Genomic DNA, 19,699 nt, shown 5'->3' with positions numbered 1-19,699 from the left:
GGTTTCTAAAATTGTTATATTCGTTCATATTTGCATAAAACTTAATTCCGGACAATGCTCGATGTAGTTTTCAGTGATTTTATTAGTGTGGTGACACTAACGCACACTGCTGTCTTCAGTATGTTTGTCTAGTTCCATATCGAAATTGATCGACGTCATACTTGTGTCTTTTCGAAGACTTGCTTCAGGGAAAATCCTTGCGTTTAATTGCCTTTCATGGTGGTATTTGCTTTTAAGAAATGTACTTAAATGCGCCCCAGTTTCGGTTAAAGAGTTAAATCTGTTGTGGGGTGGCAGGGCTGGCCTTGCATTACTTGTTCTGTTGCTATTGTGTTTTGGCACAAATTTAAATAAAGGATATTTGTTTCATCACACAGTATGCTCAATATTGTATGAATAGATATTATTAAGACAATTGCCCCAAAATGATGATGTGTGAGCTGCAACCACAACAAGGCCTCAACCTGACTAGCAAAGCAAATGATGGGGTAGGGTGTTACAAGCAATTCAATAGAAAATATTTAAATATTGACCCCAAAAGCATTTTCTCTGCAACTTGGGTTGAAGCCTTGCCGTTATCTGTGCAGCCTGCAAATCCCAAATGTGTGCAAATTCAACATTAATAATATTTTGTCTAATGGTGACCAAATGCATTTAAAATTTGTTTGAATGGAAACTATTATTTTTTGTTAGACAAAATGTATTTTTATATTGGGTGATTGAAAAGTGAACCATTTCGAATAGAACATGAATGATAATTATTTGGGTTGATATTTTCAGTACGCAAATTACGCCACTGTTATATCACCTGCTACATTGTAAATAATACTTTCCCGGAATACTGATAGAACACAATAGTTTGTTGGCATAACAGCTGTTTTTCTGTCTGTCTCATGCTTAGTATGGGTTTTGCCATGCAACTATTTTTTCCCTTCTGCTGTTGTTGGGTGATAGTGTATTATTCAGGCTGGATGCCTTGAAAACATCACCACATTAGAGCTGTGGAAAGGATTTGACTGACGTAATTGAGTGCAATATTTCACTCGCATGATGTTATGAAGTGTAAGATGTCAATCAATATGGCCTGATAATTGGTCAAATAAGCAATTTCCTGTGTTGTTGTTTACTCTCTGGAGTGCTCTGTGATGCATCAGAAGACAGTGTGGCTGGACACAGGGTGATGAAATTCACTCTCTATAATTTATGGTGTAACATCTTTCTCTGTGAAACTGTGCACTCATTTTGTTCAGAAGTAATGTTATTCAAACACACTCTACAACACAGTTTCACTTGCAAACACATGCAAATATATTTCTTACAACACACTGAATATATACAGGACTTGTTGTATCCACATATTTAAACCTTGTAAAGAGTTGCATGGGCAAACTTCAATTCTACCAAGTATTGATGTATGCAAATTCTAAATGATCTCTTTGAATGGATTGTGTCCTCCAACGTATTCCACATCTTTGATATGTAATGTCCACAGCTGTGCACTTCGGAAACTTTTTCAGCACAGGGCGTCCTGCGTCGATGACGTCGGGTCGATGTCCCTGGAAGGCCTCCGTCGAGGGCGACGTTACCGGATGTTATAAATAGGACGCTTGGCGCCCGTAGCCTCAGTTTAAGTTTTTTTCTGCGACCGCGTTACTTGGTGAAACTCGGCGCGCCTCGTGTGTTAATCGTGATGTCTTTCTCTTCGACCCCTCCGACTCCGCGGTCTGGCTTCAAGACCTGCCGGGAGTGCAGATCAAAAATGTCGATCACCGACCTGTATCGCATTTGTTTGCGGTGCCTGGGTGAGTCGCACGACACCGACGATTGCTCGAAATGTCAGTCGCTGACTGCCAAGGCCTTGCGGGAGCGGAAGTCGAAGCTCCAGGTAGGGGCTCTAAGCCTGTTAAGTCCCAAACATCTAAATCGAAGTCCAAAAGGGTTTCTACCGACGACTCGAGGGGCGACTCTCCGTGTCAGAAGGAGTCCCGGAGATCTCGGTCTTGGAGTGGTTCCCACCATTCGTCTTCCTCGTCCCGGCACTCTAGGAAGTGCCATCACCGGTCGCCTTTCCCTGTCCTCCTTGGAGGATGGTGCCTCGAGGAAGGTAGCGTGCCCAACGAAGCCCTCTACTCCGGAGGAATGGGCGGCGTTTAAAGAGCAAATGTTAGCGATTTTTCAATCGCAGGGCACGGGGCTTCTTGCGCCATCTCACAAAGCCGCCAGGATCAGTCTCGTTCCGTGGCTCGCACGCCTTCAGTCTCGGGTCCATGTCGCGACTTGCATCGGGAGCCTTTGTACGTTCCCGTACGGACAAGGATTTGAAAAGTCGCAAGAGACGTGCTTCTAGGTCTTGGTCCTCATCCCCAGCGAGACCGCAGCAACCTACTGTGGGCTCAATGCCGGCGTCGACTTGGATGTCGCTGCTTTGCCATCGTATCAGCCCACGGCACCGTCGGCACCTGTGTCGACGTCAACGCCGAAGCCTTCAGCAATCACAACGTCGAGGTTGTCGATGCTCTCGACGTCGAAGCCTCCGGCGCTATCGGCACCTTTGGGGATTTTTTCTCATAATTTGCCTTTGGAGTACCTGGATCTCGTGGATCCTCCAGGGAAGGCTGCTGGGAAGTCTGTGCGGCCAGTTTTGATCTCCAGGACCTCTTAGGCCTCCAGGCCTGGGTTTCAACCCCCTCTGGATGACATTTATGAAGAGGAAGAAAGGTCGGAGTTTGAGGCCTCTGGTGAACTTGACGAAGCTCCACTTTTTCTGGAGACAGTCAGTTGGAGGAGTTGAGGCAGACCCTCCATGATGCCAGTGGGTTGGACGCTTCTCCGGAAGTGGAATTTGGTAGGCCTGAGCCTGGGGCTCATGCAGAGTCTTTGTACCAGAGGCTCATGGCGAGGGTCTCGGAGTATCTGGGCTGGTCCAGTCCTCCTAAGGACTTCGTTCAGGAGGATCTAACGGACATCTTCGATCAAGGTCCGTCCTCTAACCCAGTTTTGCCATTTCATCTCACCTTGCAGAAAAGGGTGGCAGCTGCTTGGTAGTCCCTGGAATCTCTTCCGACTGTTAAGTCTTTGACCAAGAAATACCGCCCTTCCATTAGCGACCCCAGCTATTTATATACTCGCCCCACTCCCGAGAGTTTGGTGGTTCAGGTGGCTGCGGCCACCTCGAGGCAGGCGGCATACCCTACCATCCCTCTGGATAGGGACGACAAGTGATTCGACGGTTGGGGCCGGAAGGTATTTTCTGCTGGGAGCATGGCCTTAAAATCGGCCAACTCCACGTATGCCTTGGCAAGGTTTTCACACACTCTGTGGAATTGTTGCTTTGGCGGCTGAGCATAGTCCCTATGGAGAAGAAAGGGATGGGTTCATTGCGCTCATGCAGGACGGCAAGGATGACATGTGCGAATCCCTCAAGTCGGGTTTGGATACGGCCGACAGTGTTAGCCAGTCCATGACTGCGAGCACCGTTATACGCAGATTTGCGTGGTTGCGAAAGTCGGGGTTTGCTCCGAACGTGCATGCCCATCTTCTGAACATGCCCTTTGATGGCGCACATTTGTTTGGCAGCAAGGCTGACGAGAGCCTTGAGAGGTTGCAGACCTCAAAAGCTGCGGCGAAATCTTTAAGCACTGTGGTGCATCAACCTCCGCCTGTTCGTCCTAGGGGACAGCAGTGGAGGGGAGGTTATTTTTTTTTTAAAAATATTTTTAATTAAAAAAAAAATATATATTAATTTTATTTCAGCAAACCATACAAACCAAACTTGCAGTGCATACAGTAACATTATAAACCTACATCTCTTCAACATGTCCACTGCTTCTCCCCTTCCCTCTCTCCGTTACGAGCCTATTCCCTACCGTGTTCTGTTTCTGCAGCTTGTGATAAGGATTCATCCTCCATATTTTCCGTTGGGTCTCGTGGTACCCCAAATAACTCTATCAATTGTTTCCAGGCTATCAGGGTCTCAGCCTCTTTCTCCCCCCAACATTACTTGCATCCTGCCATACCACAGTTTCCGCTTCGGCCCATTTCTGTAGATCTTTCCACCATGCTTCTAGTCTTGGTCTGTGGCATGCCTTTCACCCCATAGCAGTTCTCCTCTTTGCAAGCGCATACACCAAGTCCTTTAATTTACTCACTTGCTTGAGTTTTTGCGGTCTTGGAAACCCTCCCATCAAACAGACCCACACTGTATCCACTACAATTTTGATTCCTTTTTCAGCCAACTTGTGCGCCACATCGCCCCAAAAACGCTCAATGACTGGGCATGACCAAAACATGTGCACCATTCCGGCATTTTCCTCATCACATATGGGGCATGCTTGCCGTCCCACATTTTTTCATTTAGCTATTCTTTGGGGCATCATATACGCCCTATGGGTTACGTACAGTTGTATCTGTTGCAGTCTTGCATTTCTCGACACTTTTTTGTGGTTCCTCTGGGCTCGTTCCCACATGCCATCACTCATTGGGGCTCCTACTTCCTCTTCCCAGTCCTGTCTCGGTTGCGCCACTTCCTTCCCCACCTTGGACATCATCAACTCATATATTCTAGATATGTCGTGTCCCCCCTCTGTGATGTCTTATATTGTGTCTATGATAGTGTTCGGTTCTTCTGCTAGTGTTAATTCGGACCATGTCTCCTTGATTTTCTGCACCACCCTGTGGTATGTAATATACTGGCCCGTATGTAACCCAGTTTCTTCCTCCAATATCGCAAAGTCCCTTATGTCTCCTTCCTGCCATATATCACCCATGGTTGCTATCCCCACCGGTTCCCAGTGTTTCCTAATCATCATCCTTAATTGCTTGTCTTTGCCGGTCAACGCCACTAGTGGTACCTGCGGGGAGCACGGGAATTAATTCACCATCAGCTGGCAGGCCCTGCACCATATCTTCCACCCTAGTAACATCATCTTTGGGCGCCCTTCCATGTCTGCCTTAGGCAGCCACATCATTTCCTTTAGGAAGTATGGGGCACAGTCCTGTCGGAACAGCCTGGACTCTGAGGTTAACTCTTCGGAGAGCCATTTAGCTACATATTGCTGCTGGCTTGCTATATTGTAAATTTCGTAGTTCGGCAGTTTTTTTCCCCCTTTTTCGTATGAGTTTTGCAGCTTCCAAAGGACTACCCTATTCTTCGTCCCATGCCAGAGGAAGTCCCTGCACATGCTCTCTCTTGTCAAAGGTCCGACTCGTTTTAAGATATGGGATATTTCCAAAATAATGCAAGAGTCTGGGTAGGACCACCATTTTCAACATTGCCCCTCGCCTCATCATCGCTAGAGGTAGTTTCACCCAGAACTTCATTCTATTTCCAATTTTCCTGATCGCCTCCTCTGTATTATACTGGTGTTCCTCCTCCACCATATGGTATACATCTATTCCAAGATATCGGAACGTGTGCACCGCCCAGGATGTCTGTAGTACCGGTAGCTGCTCTAGCGGGGTCCCTTTGTACCTGCCGAGTGGAAATATGCTAGATTTTTGGGGGTTCATGGCTATGCCAGACAGCTTTGCATATCACTCCATCACTTCAAGAATGTACTGGAGGTTTTCTTGTGGATGCCTTAAGTACAACATATCATCCACATGCAAAGAGATTAGATGCGTTTCCCCTCCTACAGCAATGCCTATCGGGTCATACTGTTGCCTCCGGTATATGGCCAAGGGTTCCAGGGCAAGAATATACAACATAGGAGACCATGGGCATCCTTGCCTAATACCCCTCCGAAGCTGCCACCTCTCTGATATCACTGACCCCGTTTTAACTGGCCAACGGAGCGCTATATAGCATTTTAGCCCACTGTAAGTACCCAGGCCCTATCCCATAGCCAGTCAGAGCCGCCATCAGCCACGGCCATTTGACCGAATCAAAGGCCTTTATTGAGTCTAGCGATACAATCGCCAGTTCAGCTTCGTCTTCATTTGCATACTCAACAACTCGGTGGAGTCGCCTGAGATTGTTGGATATGTTCCTGTTCGGAACATAGCCAGTCTGGTCGGGATGTATTAGTTTAGCAATAACCCTCTTCATTCTGTTTGCCAAAACAGCCGTCAATATTTTACTGCCTTGGTTAAGCATTGACAGGGGTCTGTATGATCCACAGTTATGACCCTTCTTATTAGGTTTGGGCAGTGGTATAATTGTCGCTTCTCTGAGGGACTCTGGCAGCCCACCCACTTCATACGCTTCATTCAACATTTCTAAAAGCGGACTTCATCCTTATATGTTTTATAAAATTAGCTTGGAAGTCAGTCAGTTCCTGGGGTCTTACTAGTAGGCAACTGTCTCACTACTTCTTCCAACTCCTCTAAGGTAATCGGGGCATCCAGCTCCTCCCGCTCTTCGGCACTAATCTGCGGCAGTCCTATATCTTCCAGTGGTTCTGCTATTTCTGTTCAGTCACTGTCCTCATCTCCATACAGGAGTCGATAATACTCCACAAATTCTTGATTAACTCCCTCTTGGTTGTCCACTAAGCTCCCATCCTCCCTCGTTATTGTCCTGATCGGCGGCCTGGGGGGGGCTCTCACTTTTATATATCCATGCCAAGACCCTCCCTTGTTTATCCCCCCTGCATGCTGTCTCTCTGTATACTTTTTATAGTTAAGATTGCACAATCTTTCCCAGTGCCCCGCATATTTCTGCTGCAGCTTAAGTATTCTTTCATTATCTTCCTTGGTGTTACCTCCTTCCCTTAGTGCCCTTTCTAGTTCCTTCTCAGTATCTTGCAGTTCAGCCTGAATCCCTCCTTGTAGCCCTTTGGATTTAGCTCATCACCACTTTAAAGGCCTCCCAAAGCATACCTGCTGTCTCTACACTGCCAGTGTTTATCTCAAAATAGTTTATTTCCTCCCTCATATCCTCCTGGAAGATGGTGTCTTTCACTGCCTCTGCTCTGAGGCGCCATGTCGGGATCTTTGCCCTCGGGGGTCGGTATTGCCATCTCAAGATTAGTGGCGAATGGTCTGAGGACACCCTCGCTTTATATTCCGTTTCCGTTATCTCAGTCATTAAATCTTGCGTGGCAAACATATCATCCAATCTAGTGTGCAAATTTTGTGGAGCTGAGTAGTGCGAATACTGCCTCTCTTGGGGGTGATGTGCCCTCCATACATCCACAAACCCGAAATCATCTAACGGCGTATGCAGCGCTCTGGCGGCTGGTGTGGGTCTGTCAGTTTTTCCATCTGACCTATCTACCATAGGGTTTAACACACAGTTAAAGTCTCCTCCCCAGATCACCGCCCCTCCCAAGCACGTACTGAGTTAGCTGCATAAGGTTCTGAAATATGCCGCTGTGTTTTGTTTCGGGGCGTACATGTTTATAATGCTTATCTCCCTGTTTTCCACCAGCCCTCTCATCATGACCATCCTCCCGTCTGCCTCCACCGCGGACTGTAACAGTTGGAACGGGACATGTGGCGCCACCCAAATGATCACCCCCCCTGGCATAGGCCGAATATGCTGCTCCCGCCACAGTCCCCTTCCATTTTTTCCGGATCATCTCCATCTTGTCTTGTGTAAGATGGGTCTCCTGCAGCAGGGCTATGTCTACTTTCTGTCTGCATAGGTATAGTATGACCTTATTCCTCTTTAGATAACTATTGAGCCCTCTGACGTTCCAGGTAATTATTTTAAGATCCCCCATGGCATATCAGGGTCCCTCTTCTCCCCCCCACAAGTGCAGTCCATGACTAAATACATTCCCATTCTATGCAGGCTTGTCTTCCAACATTAACTTCCCGAAACAACAAACACCCCAAACGGAAAATCCTTGGAAAAGTTTGTCAGCTCCTATTTCCTGCAGGATTACATTCTCCACGTAGTCCGTGGGGTCCTGACCTTCCTCTCCCTCCGGTAGGCCGACCATGTCAAAACCGTAAGGGATGATAGGGGATCAAACCCCTCTCCCGAACCACAGAAGCCGAATAGATCGACCCTCCCACCGTGGTTGGCATGGGTGTCTGAATATTAATATAACAGAGAACCATGTGGTAGCCAATGGGGGGAAGACGGAGTTAGGGAAAGGGGGTGGATTGACCAAGGAAAGATGGGGAGACAACATACAATTCACAATTCCTATACCACAACTTCCTAGCCTCCTACTGAGTCTGTACTCCTAATCCTGATCACCCACCTATTTCAGACTCTAAAATATCCTACCTAGACCTGACCATGTAAATTACATAGAACATGAATCACCAACATTGTGCATCAGCAATGACATGAAACCACATAAGCAGCCAGCTGGATTAGACAAACAAGGAAGCTGCTTCCATTATGAAGAAGACATGAACACATGGCCAAAGGGCAGGCGAAGCAACATAAACACATGAAACAGAGCAAACTATGGTGACGAGACTCTGGCCCTTGATTCAGGTGCAGATAAGTAACAAGGTACCAAATGTCCGGGATTGTTTTACATTCATCAGCACAATCATAGCATGTGTGTGGATTCTTTGGTAGGTATACTTTCACAATCAAGAATGGTCTATTGCCACATCATAGACCTTCACTCTTGTAGAAGATGAGCGCAGAGCTCATGGAACTTAATTTGGCGTACTTCAAAACATAAAGGCTCCATCAGGAAATAGACATCCTTGTGTCTCATACGGAAAACATATAACAGAAAAACCACTTATCTGTATGTCCGGGTGCCTCGTAAGCGCACCTGGACTCCCAGCAGTGACGCAGTAAATCCTCCGTGAACTGGATGCTCACTGCTGAGGAAAGCAGCGGTGCATGGAGCTCAAGCACCGCTTAATAGCTTGTCCAAAGTGCTCCCAGCTGTCTCCGGCAACCAAGCCTCGAGCGCAGAACTCAGCGTGGCTCCGCTCATGATTCACTGCTCAGAATTAGAGTCCACGCCTGCATGTTTCTTCTCCCGCTGGCACCCAATGTGAAACCGCAGTGACCAACGGTTTAGTAGACGCCTCAATCACCCGCAGCTGATTACTGGCGCGAGACCTGAACTACATCCGCCCGTCAGCCTACTTCGAAATGTAGTTTTCATATCATTTCTTGTGATAAGGCCGCCTAGGCTTGCCCCATTTCTGATTTCTGACAGTACCTCCTCTCCCAGGTCTCTTCCCAGTGTCTGCTTTTTCAGGATGACGTGCATGAAACTGTTTCACCAACCGTGGGGCATGCACTGAACTAGCCGGTTCCCAAGAGCAGTCCCATCCATTGAATTAAATACCATAATTTCTGGTGTCTACGTCTGGAATCCAAGATTTTCTTGACTTCAAATTCTGTCTGCCCTTCCTTGGTAATAGCAGGAGGCCTCTTTACACGTGTTCCAGGAACTGCAGGTTTAAGGAGAGATACATGAACCACAGGATATATCTTTAGCGTAGCAGGCAATCTCAATTTAACAGCCACTGTTGACACACATTTCACAATTTCATACGGCGAATGAATCTTGGTGCAAATTTATGAGACCCCACCAGAGGTAAGTTGCGTGTAGATAACCAAACTCTATCCCCAACATTATAGTGGGGTGCCGCACGCCTTTTTTATCTGCGTGTTTCTTGTACTCTTCTTTAGCTTGTTGCAAGTTAGCTCTAGCCATTTTTCTGACCGTCATAAGCCATTCCTTCCTTTCATGTAATACGGGCAATCTTTCCACCTCTGGTAAGTGTTTGGGCAACATATTTTGTACCTGTCCATATAAACATTCATTAGGGGCCATACCCGACAAAGCATGCTCTGCATTGTTATATGTGAACTCTGGTAACCACAAAGCTTGCACCCATGAGTCTATTGCCTCATGCAAATAAGATCGTAAATACTTTTCCAAAGTTTGATTTACCAGCTCTGTTTGTCCATCAGTCTGGAGATGATAGCTGGTGGACAATGCACACTCTATTCCCAACATTCGACAAAAGGCCCACCAAAACTTGGAGGTAAAATTAGGACCTCTGTCAGATACAATACCTTGAGGCAATCCATGTAATCTGACAATGTGCTGAAGAAATAATTTCGCTAATTCCCCCGCTCCAGGGATTCCCCGGTAAGGCACAAAATGGGCTTGTTTGGACAAATAATCTACTGTTACCCAGATAGTATCATAGTTGTCATCAGGAGGCAGGTCAGTTATAAAATCCATAGAAATATGGGACCAAATGTTTTCCGGAGTAGGCAATGGCTGCAGTATTCCTGCTTTCTTTGCATGATCAGTCTGACTTCGTATGCAAGTCTCACATCTTTGAATATATTTTATGGTATCCTGTCTCGATGTGGGCCACCAAAAATACCTTTCTAACATATCCTGTGTCTTTTTTCCCCCCCCAGAATGGCCTGCCCATGGCGAGTTATGGCACCAGTGTAATGCCTTCGTCTGCAGTTCTGAAGATAGCAGATATAACTTTCCTGAGTTGTAAGAAAGACCATTTTAGACAGTTTCTAATGATCCCTTCCGACCCCATTGTCTACTCTTTTGTTTCCTCATCTCTTGTTTTAGTTGGTGCAACAAACAATTAGTTATGGCTCCCACCTCTCTTTTCACTGGCAGGATAGTTCTTACCTCTGTCACAATGTTTTCTGAATGCTGCCTCCTGGACAATGTGTCAGCCTTACCATTTTTCTTTCCTGGTCTAAAGGTTACCAAGAAGTCAAATTCGTTGAAGTATTGAGACCAGCGCAATTGCCTCGGGCTGAGTGTATGCACTGTTTTAAAGTATTGCAGGTTTTTATGATCTGTTATGACCATCACTTGATGTTTAGACCCCAACAAATAATGCCTCCACTCCAAAAAGTCTGCCCTGGTAGCCAACAATTCCTTATCTGTAATGGAATAGTTTTGCTCACAACTGGTTAGCTTTCTTGAATAAAACGCAACTGGATGCCAAATGTCTTCCACATCTTGTTGGGACAACACTGCTCCCACTGCGACGTTGGAGGTGTCTGTCTCCACTTGATAGGGTCTCTCAGAGTCTGGATGTCTCAACACGGGAGCAGAAGTAAATGCATCTTTCAATTTTTGGAACGCCCTATCTGCTTCCGGAGTCCAACAGAATCCCAATGATTTCCTTAGCAATTTAGTTATTGGAGTGACAATTTGGGAAACATTCACAATAAATTGGAAAAACCCAAAGAAGACTGAATGTCCTTAGCACATTGAGGTACTGGCCACTCCAGAACTGCCTGTAACTTTTTCCTGTCCATTACTATGCCCAAAGGTGTTAATATGAATCCCAAGAATTCCACCTGTTTCGTATTAAATTCACATTTTTCTAATTTTACACACAACTCATAGTCCTGCAATTTCTGCAACACAGCTCTCTCATGACCTAGATGTTAAGCCTCAGAAGATGAATAAATCAAAATATCATCAATATATACAATAATGAATATATCCAAAAACTCACTCAACACTTCCTGCATAAAGTATTGAAAAGCTGCAGGGGCATTACACAAACCAAAAGGCATAACCAAATATTCAAACAATCCAAATTTTGTTCTGAAAGCAGTCTTCCACTCATCTCCCTCCTTAACACGAATTAAATGATATGCCCCTCTCAAATCCAATTTAGTATATACCACCGCTGATTTTACCTGGTCCAGTAATACCGAAATCAATGGCAATGGTTACCTATTTGTTATGGTTACTTTGTTCAAAGCTCTATAATCAATGCAGGGTCTGAGTGTACCTTCTTTCTTTGGCACAAAAAATAAAGGTGATGAGACTGGAGAAGTGGAATGCCTAATAAACCCTTTTTTCAGCATATCATCCAAATATTCTCTTAAGTGTTGATTTTCCTTCTCGGTTAGTGCATAAATGCGACTACACGGTAACTTGGCCTCAGGTTCTAACTCAATCACACAATCATATAAGTGATGAGGGGGCAACTTTTCAGCTCTCCCTTTGTCAAACACCCCTGCGAACTCCATATATGGCTCCGGAATACCAGCAACTACAGATCCCACCTTTTGAATGTCAGATGCTTGATCTGCTAAAAACGGAGCCGGGCCAATTGTTTTCCTCCAAATGTTCTCCACACCCCGGCCTTTCAACATCACCTCCCTCGTGACCCAATCAATACTAGGGTTATGCCTTACCACCCAAGGCATGCCTAAAATAAGTCAAAAATGAGGTGCTGCTATCAGGTCGAACACAATCTCTTCTACATGGCCTGATCCACACCGCATCTGAATCGTTTGAGTTTGTTGGCAAATGGGACCCAAAATCAATGGAGACCCATCTACTGACTGTACCCCTTCCACCTGCACTTTCTCCCTCAAAGGTAAACCCAACCTCCTGGCCAAACTGATGTCAATGAAATTCCCTGTAGCGCCTGAATCCACCATGGCTGACACCAATTGTTTCGTACAGGCAAATAATGTTACCAACAAGTACAAATGAGAATTATTCTTTGCTACCGTATTTGCTGCCCAACTGGGGAACCTACTGGAAATGGGGCCTGACACCGGAGTTCCCCCTACGGCCGGCCCAATCCTTTTCCCGCCTCCACCTTGTTCCCTTCACTTCTCAGTCCTCTTTTTGGCATGTTGGGACAGGTTTGGATATAATGACCTGGTTGTCCACAGTACAAGCATAGGTTATTAACCTTGCGTTGTTCCTTTTCGGCCACTGACAACGGGCCCCTTAATCCCCCGATTTGCATCGGCTCTCCTTCACTACTCCTCATGCCTCTACTCTTGTCCAATCGTGCAAAAGGTACCGCCTCAGGTCTCTTCTTATCTCCCTTTCGCTCATTCATACGATTATCTAATCTCAATGCCAGATCAATCATAGCTGTACACGAAGCAGGTTGTGGTTCGACTTGTGCCATAGCATCCTTTAGTTCTTCCCTCAATCCCTGATAAAACAATACAGTCTGTTTATTCTCAGGCCAATCTGTTTCTATTACTAATCTGTTGAACTGAGTCACATAAGATACCAAATCCTACATCCCCTTTTTTAATGCAAGTAATTCCTTGTCTTGGGCCAAAGAAATTTCTCTGTCAAACAGCCGTCCAAATTCTGCCAGGAACCCATCCCAGTTGTACAATAATGGGTCATCTTTTTGTACCAATGGCATGGCCCATGCCGCATCCCCTGTTAAATATGAGATCACGAATGCGGTTCTGGCCTGGATGGTTTCAAAGGCCGTGGGTTTACACAAAAAATGTAATCTGCATTGTGTTAATAATGTCAAACTTCCTGTGGTCACCAGAAAATCTTTCTGGTGCCGCCAAAGGTACACTACTTGGCTGCTGAACTATCACTGTGGACGTTCTTCCCGCACTACTCCCTGTGGATGGACCAGCACCCTCCAAGGGAGTCCTCTGTGCTACCAAACCTTGCACCTGAGCCTTCAGATTGTCTGACTCCTGTCTTGCATGTGCTAGTTCCCCTTGGATGTCCTGCAAAGCCTTTAGCACTTCTGCTAAAGAGGGAGGATTCAACTCCATTTGGCCTGGGTGGTTCAATTACCCCTAATAGGGGGCGGATAATTCTGTCAAAACCGTAAGGGATGATAGTGGTTTGACCCCCCCCCCCCATCTGCCGAACCACAGAAGCCGAATAGATCGACCCTCCCACAGTGGTTGGCACGGGCGTCTGAATATTAATATAACAGTGAACCACGTGGCAGCCAATGGGGGGCAAGACGGAGTTAGGGAAAGGGGTTGGATTGACAAAGGAAAGATGGGGGGACAACATAAAATTCACAAATCCTATACCACAACTTCCTAGCCTCCTATTGTGTCTGTACTCCTAATCCTCCTATCTCAGACTCTGAAATATCCTACCTAAACCTGACCATGTAAGTTCATGAATCCACCAGCATTGTGCATCAGCAATGACATGAAACCACATAGGCAGCCAGCTGGATGAGACAAACAAGGAAGCTGCTTCCATTATGTAGAAGACATGAACACATGGCCCAAAGGGCAGGCGAAGCAACATAAACACATGAAACGGAGCAAAATATGGTGACGAGACTCTGCCCCTTGATTCAGGTGCAGATAAGTAACAAGGTACCAAATGTCCGGGATTGTTTTACACTCATCAGCATAATCATAGCATGTGTGTGGATTATACTTTCACACTCAAGAATGGTCTACTGCACATCATAGACCTTCACTCTCGTAGAAGATGAGCGCAGAGCTCATGGAACTTAAGTTGGTGTACTTCAAAACATAAAGGCTCCATCAGGAAATAGACATCCTTGAGTCTCATACGGCAAACATATAACAGAAAAAACACTTATCTGTATATCCGGGTGCCTCGTAAGCGCACCCGGACTCCCAGCAGTGACGCAGTAAATCTTCCGTGAACTGGATGCTCACTGCCAAGGAAGGCAGTGGTGCACGGAGCTCAAGTACCGCTTAACAGCTTGTCCAAAGTGCTCCCAGCTGTCTCTGGCAACCAAGCCTCGAGCGCGGAACTCAGCGTGGCTCCGCTCATGATTCACTGCTCGGAATTGGAGTCCACGCCTGCATGCTTCTTCCGCTGGCACCCAACGTGAAACCGCCGTGACCAACGGTTTAGTAGACTCCTCAATCACCCGCAGCTTATTACTGGCGCGAGACCTGAACTACATCCGCCCCTCAGCCTACTGGGAAATGTAGTTTTCATAACATTTCTTGTGATACGGCCGCCTATGCTTGCCCCATTTCTAATTTCTGACAGACCACCCAAATATTGCTCCGTCTCGCTCTCCCTTCCGCCTCCTCCACACGGTTCTCCAAGTTGGCGACCTGTTGCTTCAGAATGTGGACTTACTTTGTGTTACTTGTTCTGGTTTCCTTATTGGCTTTCACCGTACTTTCTAGGCCACTTGTTCTTTCAGCCAGCGCTCTTACATCTTGTCGCAACAGGTTGACTTCTAGCCCAACCACATCTGTTTTGGTTTCCAAAGCAGTTCTTAAGTCCGCCATCACTAGACCCCATGAGGCCTTCAACTCCGTAATGGCTGTTAGAATCAAATGATCCTCTTTTGTCGGGGATATCTCTGCAGGCGCGGCTGCTGCACCTTGTACCGGGGTGGTCAGAGTCTGTTGCGGCTTGGCAAAGATGTCCATAGTGGGTTGCTTACTCTTGGTCTTGCCTCCTCTCACCGACATAATGCAGTCCTGCCTCTATGCCGAGGACCAGCTTTTCTGTAACGTGCAGGCCCTGCTTCCCCGTTCCTCCTTCTCCTTGGTTATAGCACGCTGTGGCACCGCCAGACCTGTGTGTCTCTTGTGCCTTATCCCAGTCCACTTCTTGGGGGCTACACCTCTCGCTCTCGTAGGCAATCCGTTGCAACTCAGGCGCGCCGCGAGCGGCTTGTGCACTGTGTTGCGGACCGCTTCCAGCGAACCCGTTTTGTAGCACCAGTGTAGTTCTCTTAGCCGCCGCTGCTTCCCGCTTCACTTTCCACCCACTGCTCTCTCCTTGCGAACCTCTGTCTGCCGTTGGGCTGTTGGGCCTACCTCGGCCTCCTTTGTTCTAGCGCTGGCCATTTTGTCTGGGCTTGTCGCACCACGGCCACAAACTGTCAGTTGATCTTGCCAATCTTCCTGCAGTCATCTTGGACTCAGCTCTCCATCAAACTTGCTCCTCGCCTTTACACATCCAATAGTATCATTTATAGCACGAACATGCCTTTTTTAACTTATTTTCACGCAGGATCATATCGGATCGTCGGGAGCAGCTCGGAAGAAACGGCCTACTCCATGGCCCTCTAGCCACGCCCCTTGAGGGGAGGTTCTTTTCGTTACTACTCCTCCTTTGGTAGAATGGGAGGGGCCGCCAGTCAAAGGGGCCAGCGAAAAGTACCCGTGGTGGTCAGGGAAATCGTGGTGCCAAAGCCACTCAGGCAGCTGCCTCTTTGCCTTCAGACACTGCCGCAGCTGCTTCCAAACAGTCATGAGGCCATGTCCCATGGTTCGCCTGTTGGGGGCAGACTGTCTCAGCACCTCGAAGAATAGCGGCCCATTACTTCAGATGCGTGGTTTCTGGATACCATAGCCAATGGCTACTTCCTTCACTTCCTTCAGCTGCCTCACGACAATCGACCGGGGAAACTCTTTGAAGCTTCCGGATCCGCTTCTTGAGCAGGAAATCTTGGCCCTGCTGGAGAAAAGCGCTATAGAACTAGTGCCTGTAGCGGAGAGGAACCAGGGATGGCATTCCCCTTATTTTTTGATCCCGAAGAAAGACGGGGGAGTGAGACCCATCATGGACTTGCGTTGGATGAACAACCTTCTCAGGAAGGACAACTTCAGGATCGTCGCTCTTTCTCAAGTCCTCCAGGCCCTTCAACTTCAGGATTGGTTGGTGTCTCTGGACCTCAAGGATGCTTACTTTCATGAGCCGATTCATCCAGCGCACAGAAAGTACCTGAGATTTGCTGCTGGCGACTTGCACTTTCAGTTTCGGGTCTTGCCGTTCGGATTGGCCTCCGCGCTGAGGGTCTTCACTGAGCTGATGGTGGTGGTGGCAGCGTACCTCAGGCGAGTGGGAGATTCACATCTACCCCTACCTGGACGACTGGCTGATCCAGGTGCGCTCTCCACAGCAAGCGTTGGATCACCTTGGTCTCACCTGCCGCACCCTCCAGAGGCTGGGCTTCTCGTTGAATTTCAAGAAGTCGCATCTGACACCTTCCCAACAGCCCCAGTACATCGGGCTGTGTTAGACACGTTCTTGGGGAAGTGCTTGCCTCCCAAGGTGAGGGCTCATCACATTGTGCAGATGGTGGACAAATTTCAACATGCCCGGCTTTCGAATTCTTAAGGTTGCTCGGCCTCATGGCCTGCTGCATTTTTCTGGTGGCAGAGGCCAGGTTGCGCATGAGATCCCTGCAATGGGTCCTCAAGATGCAGTGGTCGCAGTTCTCTGGCAAGATGACGGATCCCGTTCAGATTCTACTCTCGGTCTCCCAGCATCTTCTGTGGTGGGCCAACAAAGGCAACCTGATGAGGGGGGGGGGACTGTTTTGGCAACTGTGGCCGGAGGTGACGGTAGTGACGGATGCTTCCCTCACAGGATGGGGCGCTCCTGCCAACGACTTTCCCACCAGCGGTCGTTGGTCTCCATCGGAGTCCAGACTTCACATAAATCTGTAGGAGCTGAGGGCCATCAGGCTAGCCCTGAAGGCTTGTCTGCCCTATGATCATGACGGACAACACAGTGGCCATGCATTACCTCAACAAAAAAGGGGAGTTATAGGGTCACTTCCGTTGTGCAGAGAGGCAATGCAGCTCTGGTTCTGGGCCATCCAGCAGGAAATTTCGATCTCGGCAGTTCATCTGGCCGGAGACGATAATGCGGTGGCGGATGCTCTGAGCAGGCAGAGCACGACCTCTCACAAGTGGGAGTTGGCTCAGGAAGTCCTTCAGGAGATATTTGCCCTTTGGGGCACCCCGCAAGTGGATCTCTTTGCCACCAGTGTCAACCGGAAGTGCAAGAGATTCTGCTCAAGGGAATGTCCTCCAAGAGGAGCCTTAGGAGACGTGTTTGTGGTGGATTGGTCATTCCCACTCATGTATGCGTTTCCTCCTGTCCCCGACATTCCTCAGGTGTTGCAGAGGTTACAGAGGTTCGGTTCACACATGATCCTCATTGCTCCGGTTTGGGCCAGGAGAGCGTGGTACCCGGACCTTCTAGAAATGCCCATCTGCCCTCCATACCGTCTTCCCTACTGAGAGGATCTGCTTTCGCATGCAGGGGTGGGGGTTGTGGGGGTGCCTTAAGACAGGTTCTCCATCCAGTGGTCAAGACTCTAGACCTTCACGTTTGGTATCTGAAAGGTTGAGGTATAAGGATTGGGACCTCCTGGATGACGTGATGGAGGTGTTGCTTTCGGCCAGGCGGCCTGTACCGTTGTCGTTGGAGTAAGTTCTGCGACTGGTGCAAAGATCACAATGTTGATCCTTTTCAGTGCTCCATTCTTATGGTTTTGTCTTTCTTACTTTCTTTGGCCCACAGGGGCCTTCAAGTGGGTACCATTAAAGGTCACCTGGCGGCGCTGTCTATCTTTAAGCGCTCGGCTGAAGAATGTTCTTACTTTTAAGAATCCTTTGATTTCTCAGTTTCTTAAAGGACTGATTAATGTATTCCCGCCGTCCCCTTTCCAGGTGCCGGTTTGGGATTTGAATTTGGTTTTGAAATTTCTCATGGGTGCTCCGTTTGAACCTTTGCACTCTTGTCCTTTGAGATTACTATCCTTCAAGACTGTGTTTTTGGTTGCGGTTACTTCCGCTCGCAGAGTGAGTGAATTGCAGGCACTGTCATTTAAGCCACCCTTTACTGTGTTTCACAAGGACACGGTTGTACTGCAGGTACATCCCTCTTTTCTACCTAAGGTAGTTTCTGAATATCATTTGAGTCAGAAGGTGGTTCTTCCATCTTTCTACCCTCCTCCTCATCCTGGTAAGGAAGAGGAGCGACTCCATCGGTTGGATCGTAGGAGAGCTCTGAGCTTTTACATTTCTAGGATGTCCAGGGTCAGAGTGGACAATCAACTCTTTGTAGGATATGCTGGTTACTGTTTGGGCCAGGCTGTTAACAAACAGACCTTGTCCAGGTGGATAATCCTCACCATCATAGAGTGTTACCATTTGGTGGGTAAGGACCCTCCTGAAGGGTTGCAAGCTCATTCCACTAGGGGTGTGGCTACTTCCACAGCCTTCCAGCGGGGGGTTCCTATTAGGAACATTTTTGATGCAGCCACATGGGCTTCCATCCACGCCTTTGTTAAACATTACTCATTGGATACAATCCATGGCCAGGATAAGGCCTTTGGTAAGGCGGTTCATTATTCCGCCATCAGATTGGGTACTCTAAATTCTTTTCCCTCCTCCGATTTACTGGTACTGCTTTGGGAGTCTGTCAAAGATGTGGAATACGTTGGAGGACTCAATCCATTCGAAGAACAAGTTACTTACCAACTGGTAACGTTCTTTCAACTGGATGTTCCTCCAGCGTATTCCACATCGCCCTCCCAGCGTGACCCTCTGGAGAATTTCCTATGCATTTGCAGCTTATGTTTCCGCAAGGCTATGTGCAGTCAAGCAGACATGAGACTGGTGCCACACGTACTGAGGGAAAAAACTTATATTGAGGCTACCAGCGCTGTGCGTCCTATTTATAAGATCCGGTGACGTCGCCCTCGACGGAGGCCTTCGAGGGACATCGACCTGACGTCATCGATGCTGCACGCCCTCTGCTGAAAAAGTTTCCGAAGTGCACAGCTGTGGACATTACATGTCAAAGATGTGGAATACGTTGGAGGAACATCCAGTCGAAAGAACGTTACCAGTTGGTAAGTAACTTGTTCTTCTGAAGGGCCAAAACTATTCCTGTAAATGAAATGAGCATTTGTGAGTATCAAGTGTATGCAAGTATAGGTTTTAGCGCTGCTGCTTTATGCTTTATTTCTTGCTGTATTTTCACATCATGCTAATTTTTTGCTTATTTTGCCATTTTGCATTTTCCTCCCTCTCCCCTTTTTCCAGAATGTTTTAATCCTACCCCATTTTTTCACATGACAGGAAAAAGCCAGACCGCATCAGGTACCAACCAGATTCTCTCCTACTTTCCTGTGGACCTCCTTGGCATGAGCAGTTTCATTATTAACCACGCATTTATATTTGACTAAACTGCAGTGCATGCAAAGTGTATGTGCCATGTGTAAACCAGGGTATGTAGGCAACATTAGCTCAAGTCATGCTCTAATTTCTGGATCC

At 47.4% G+C, this 19,699-nt stretch overlaps 1 protein-coding gene across 4 annotated transcripts in view; it reads left to right on the top strand.

The window, feature by feature from the left end:
* The window catches only part of ACAP2 (ArfGAP with coiled-coil, ankyrin repeat and PH domains 2), a 1,585,345-nt gene that overhangs the window by 772,691 nt on the left and 792,955 nt on the right, over nt 1–19,699 (top strand). For 2 of the 4 annotated variants that reach the window (XM_069618583.1, XM_069618582.1), the window contains exon 11: nt 19,505–19,525. The exons of the other annotated variants lie outside the window; for them this stretch is intronic. In XM_069618583.1, the coding sequence (XP_069474684.1) occupies nt 19,505–19,525 (21 nt within the window). The remainder of the gene's footprint in view (nt 1–19,504; nt 19,526–19,699) is intronic. 4 annotated transcript variants of the gene reach the window in all.

This window comes from Ambystoma mexicanum, chromosome 10 (assembly GCF_040938575.1).
Source record: "Ambystoma mexicanum isolate Mex_15411 chromosome 10, UKY_AmexF1_1, whole genome shotgun sequence".
Taxonomy (NCBI): Eukaryota; Metazoa; Chordata; class Amphibia; order Caudata; family Ambystomatidae; genus Ambystoma; species Ambystoma mexicanum.
Note: the sequence above shows the minus strand (reverse complement) of the source record. Positions and strands in the feature narration are given on the sequence as shown.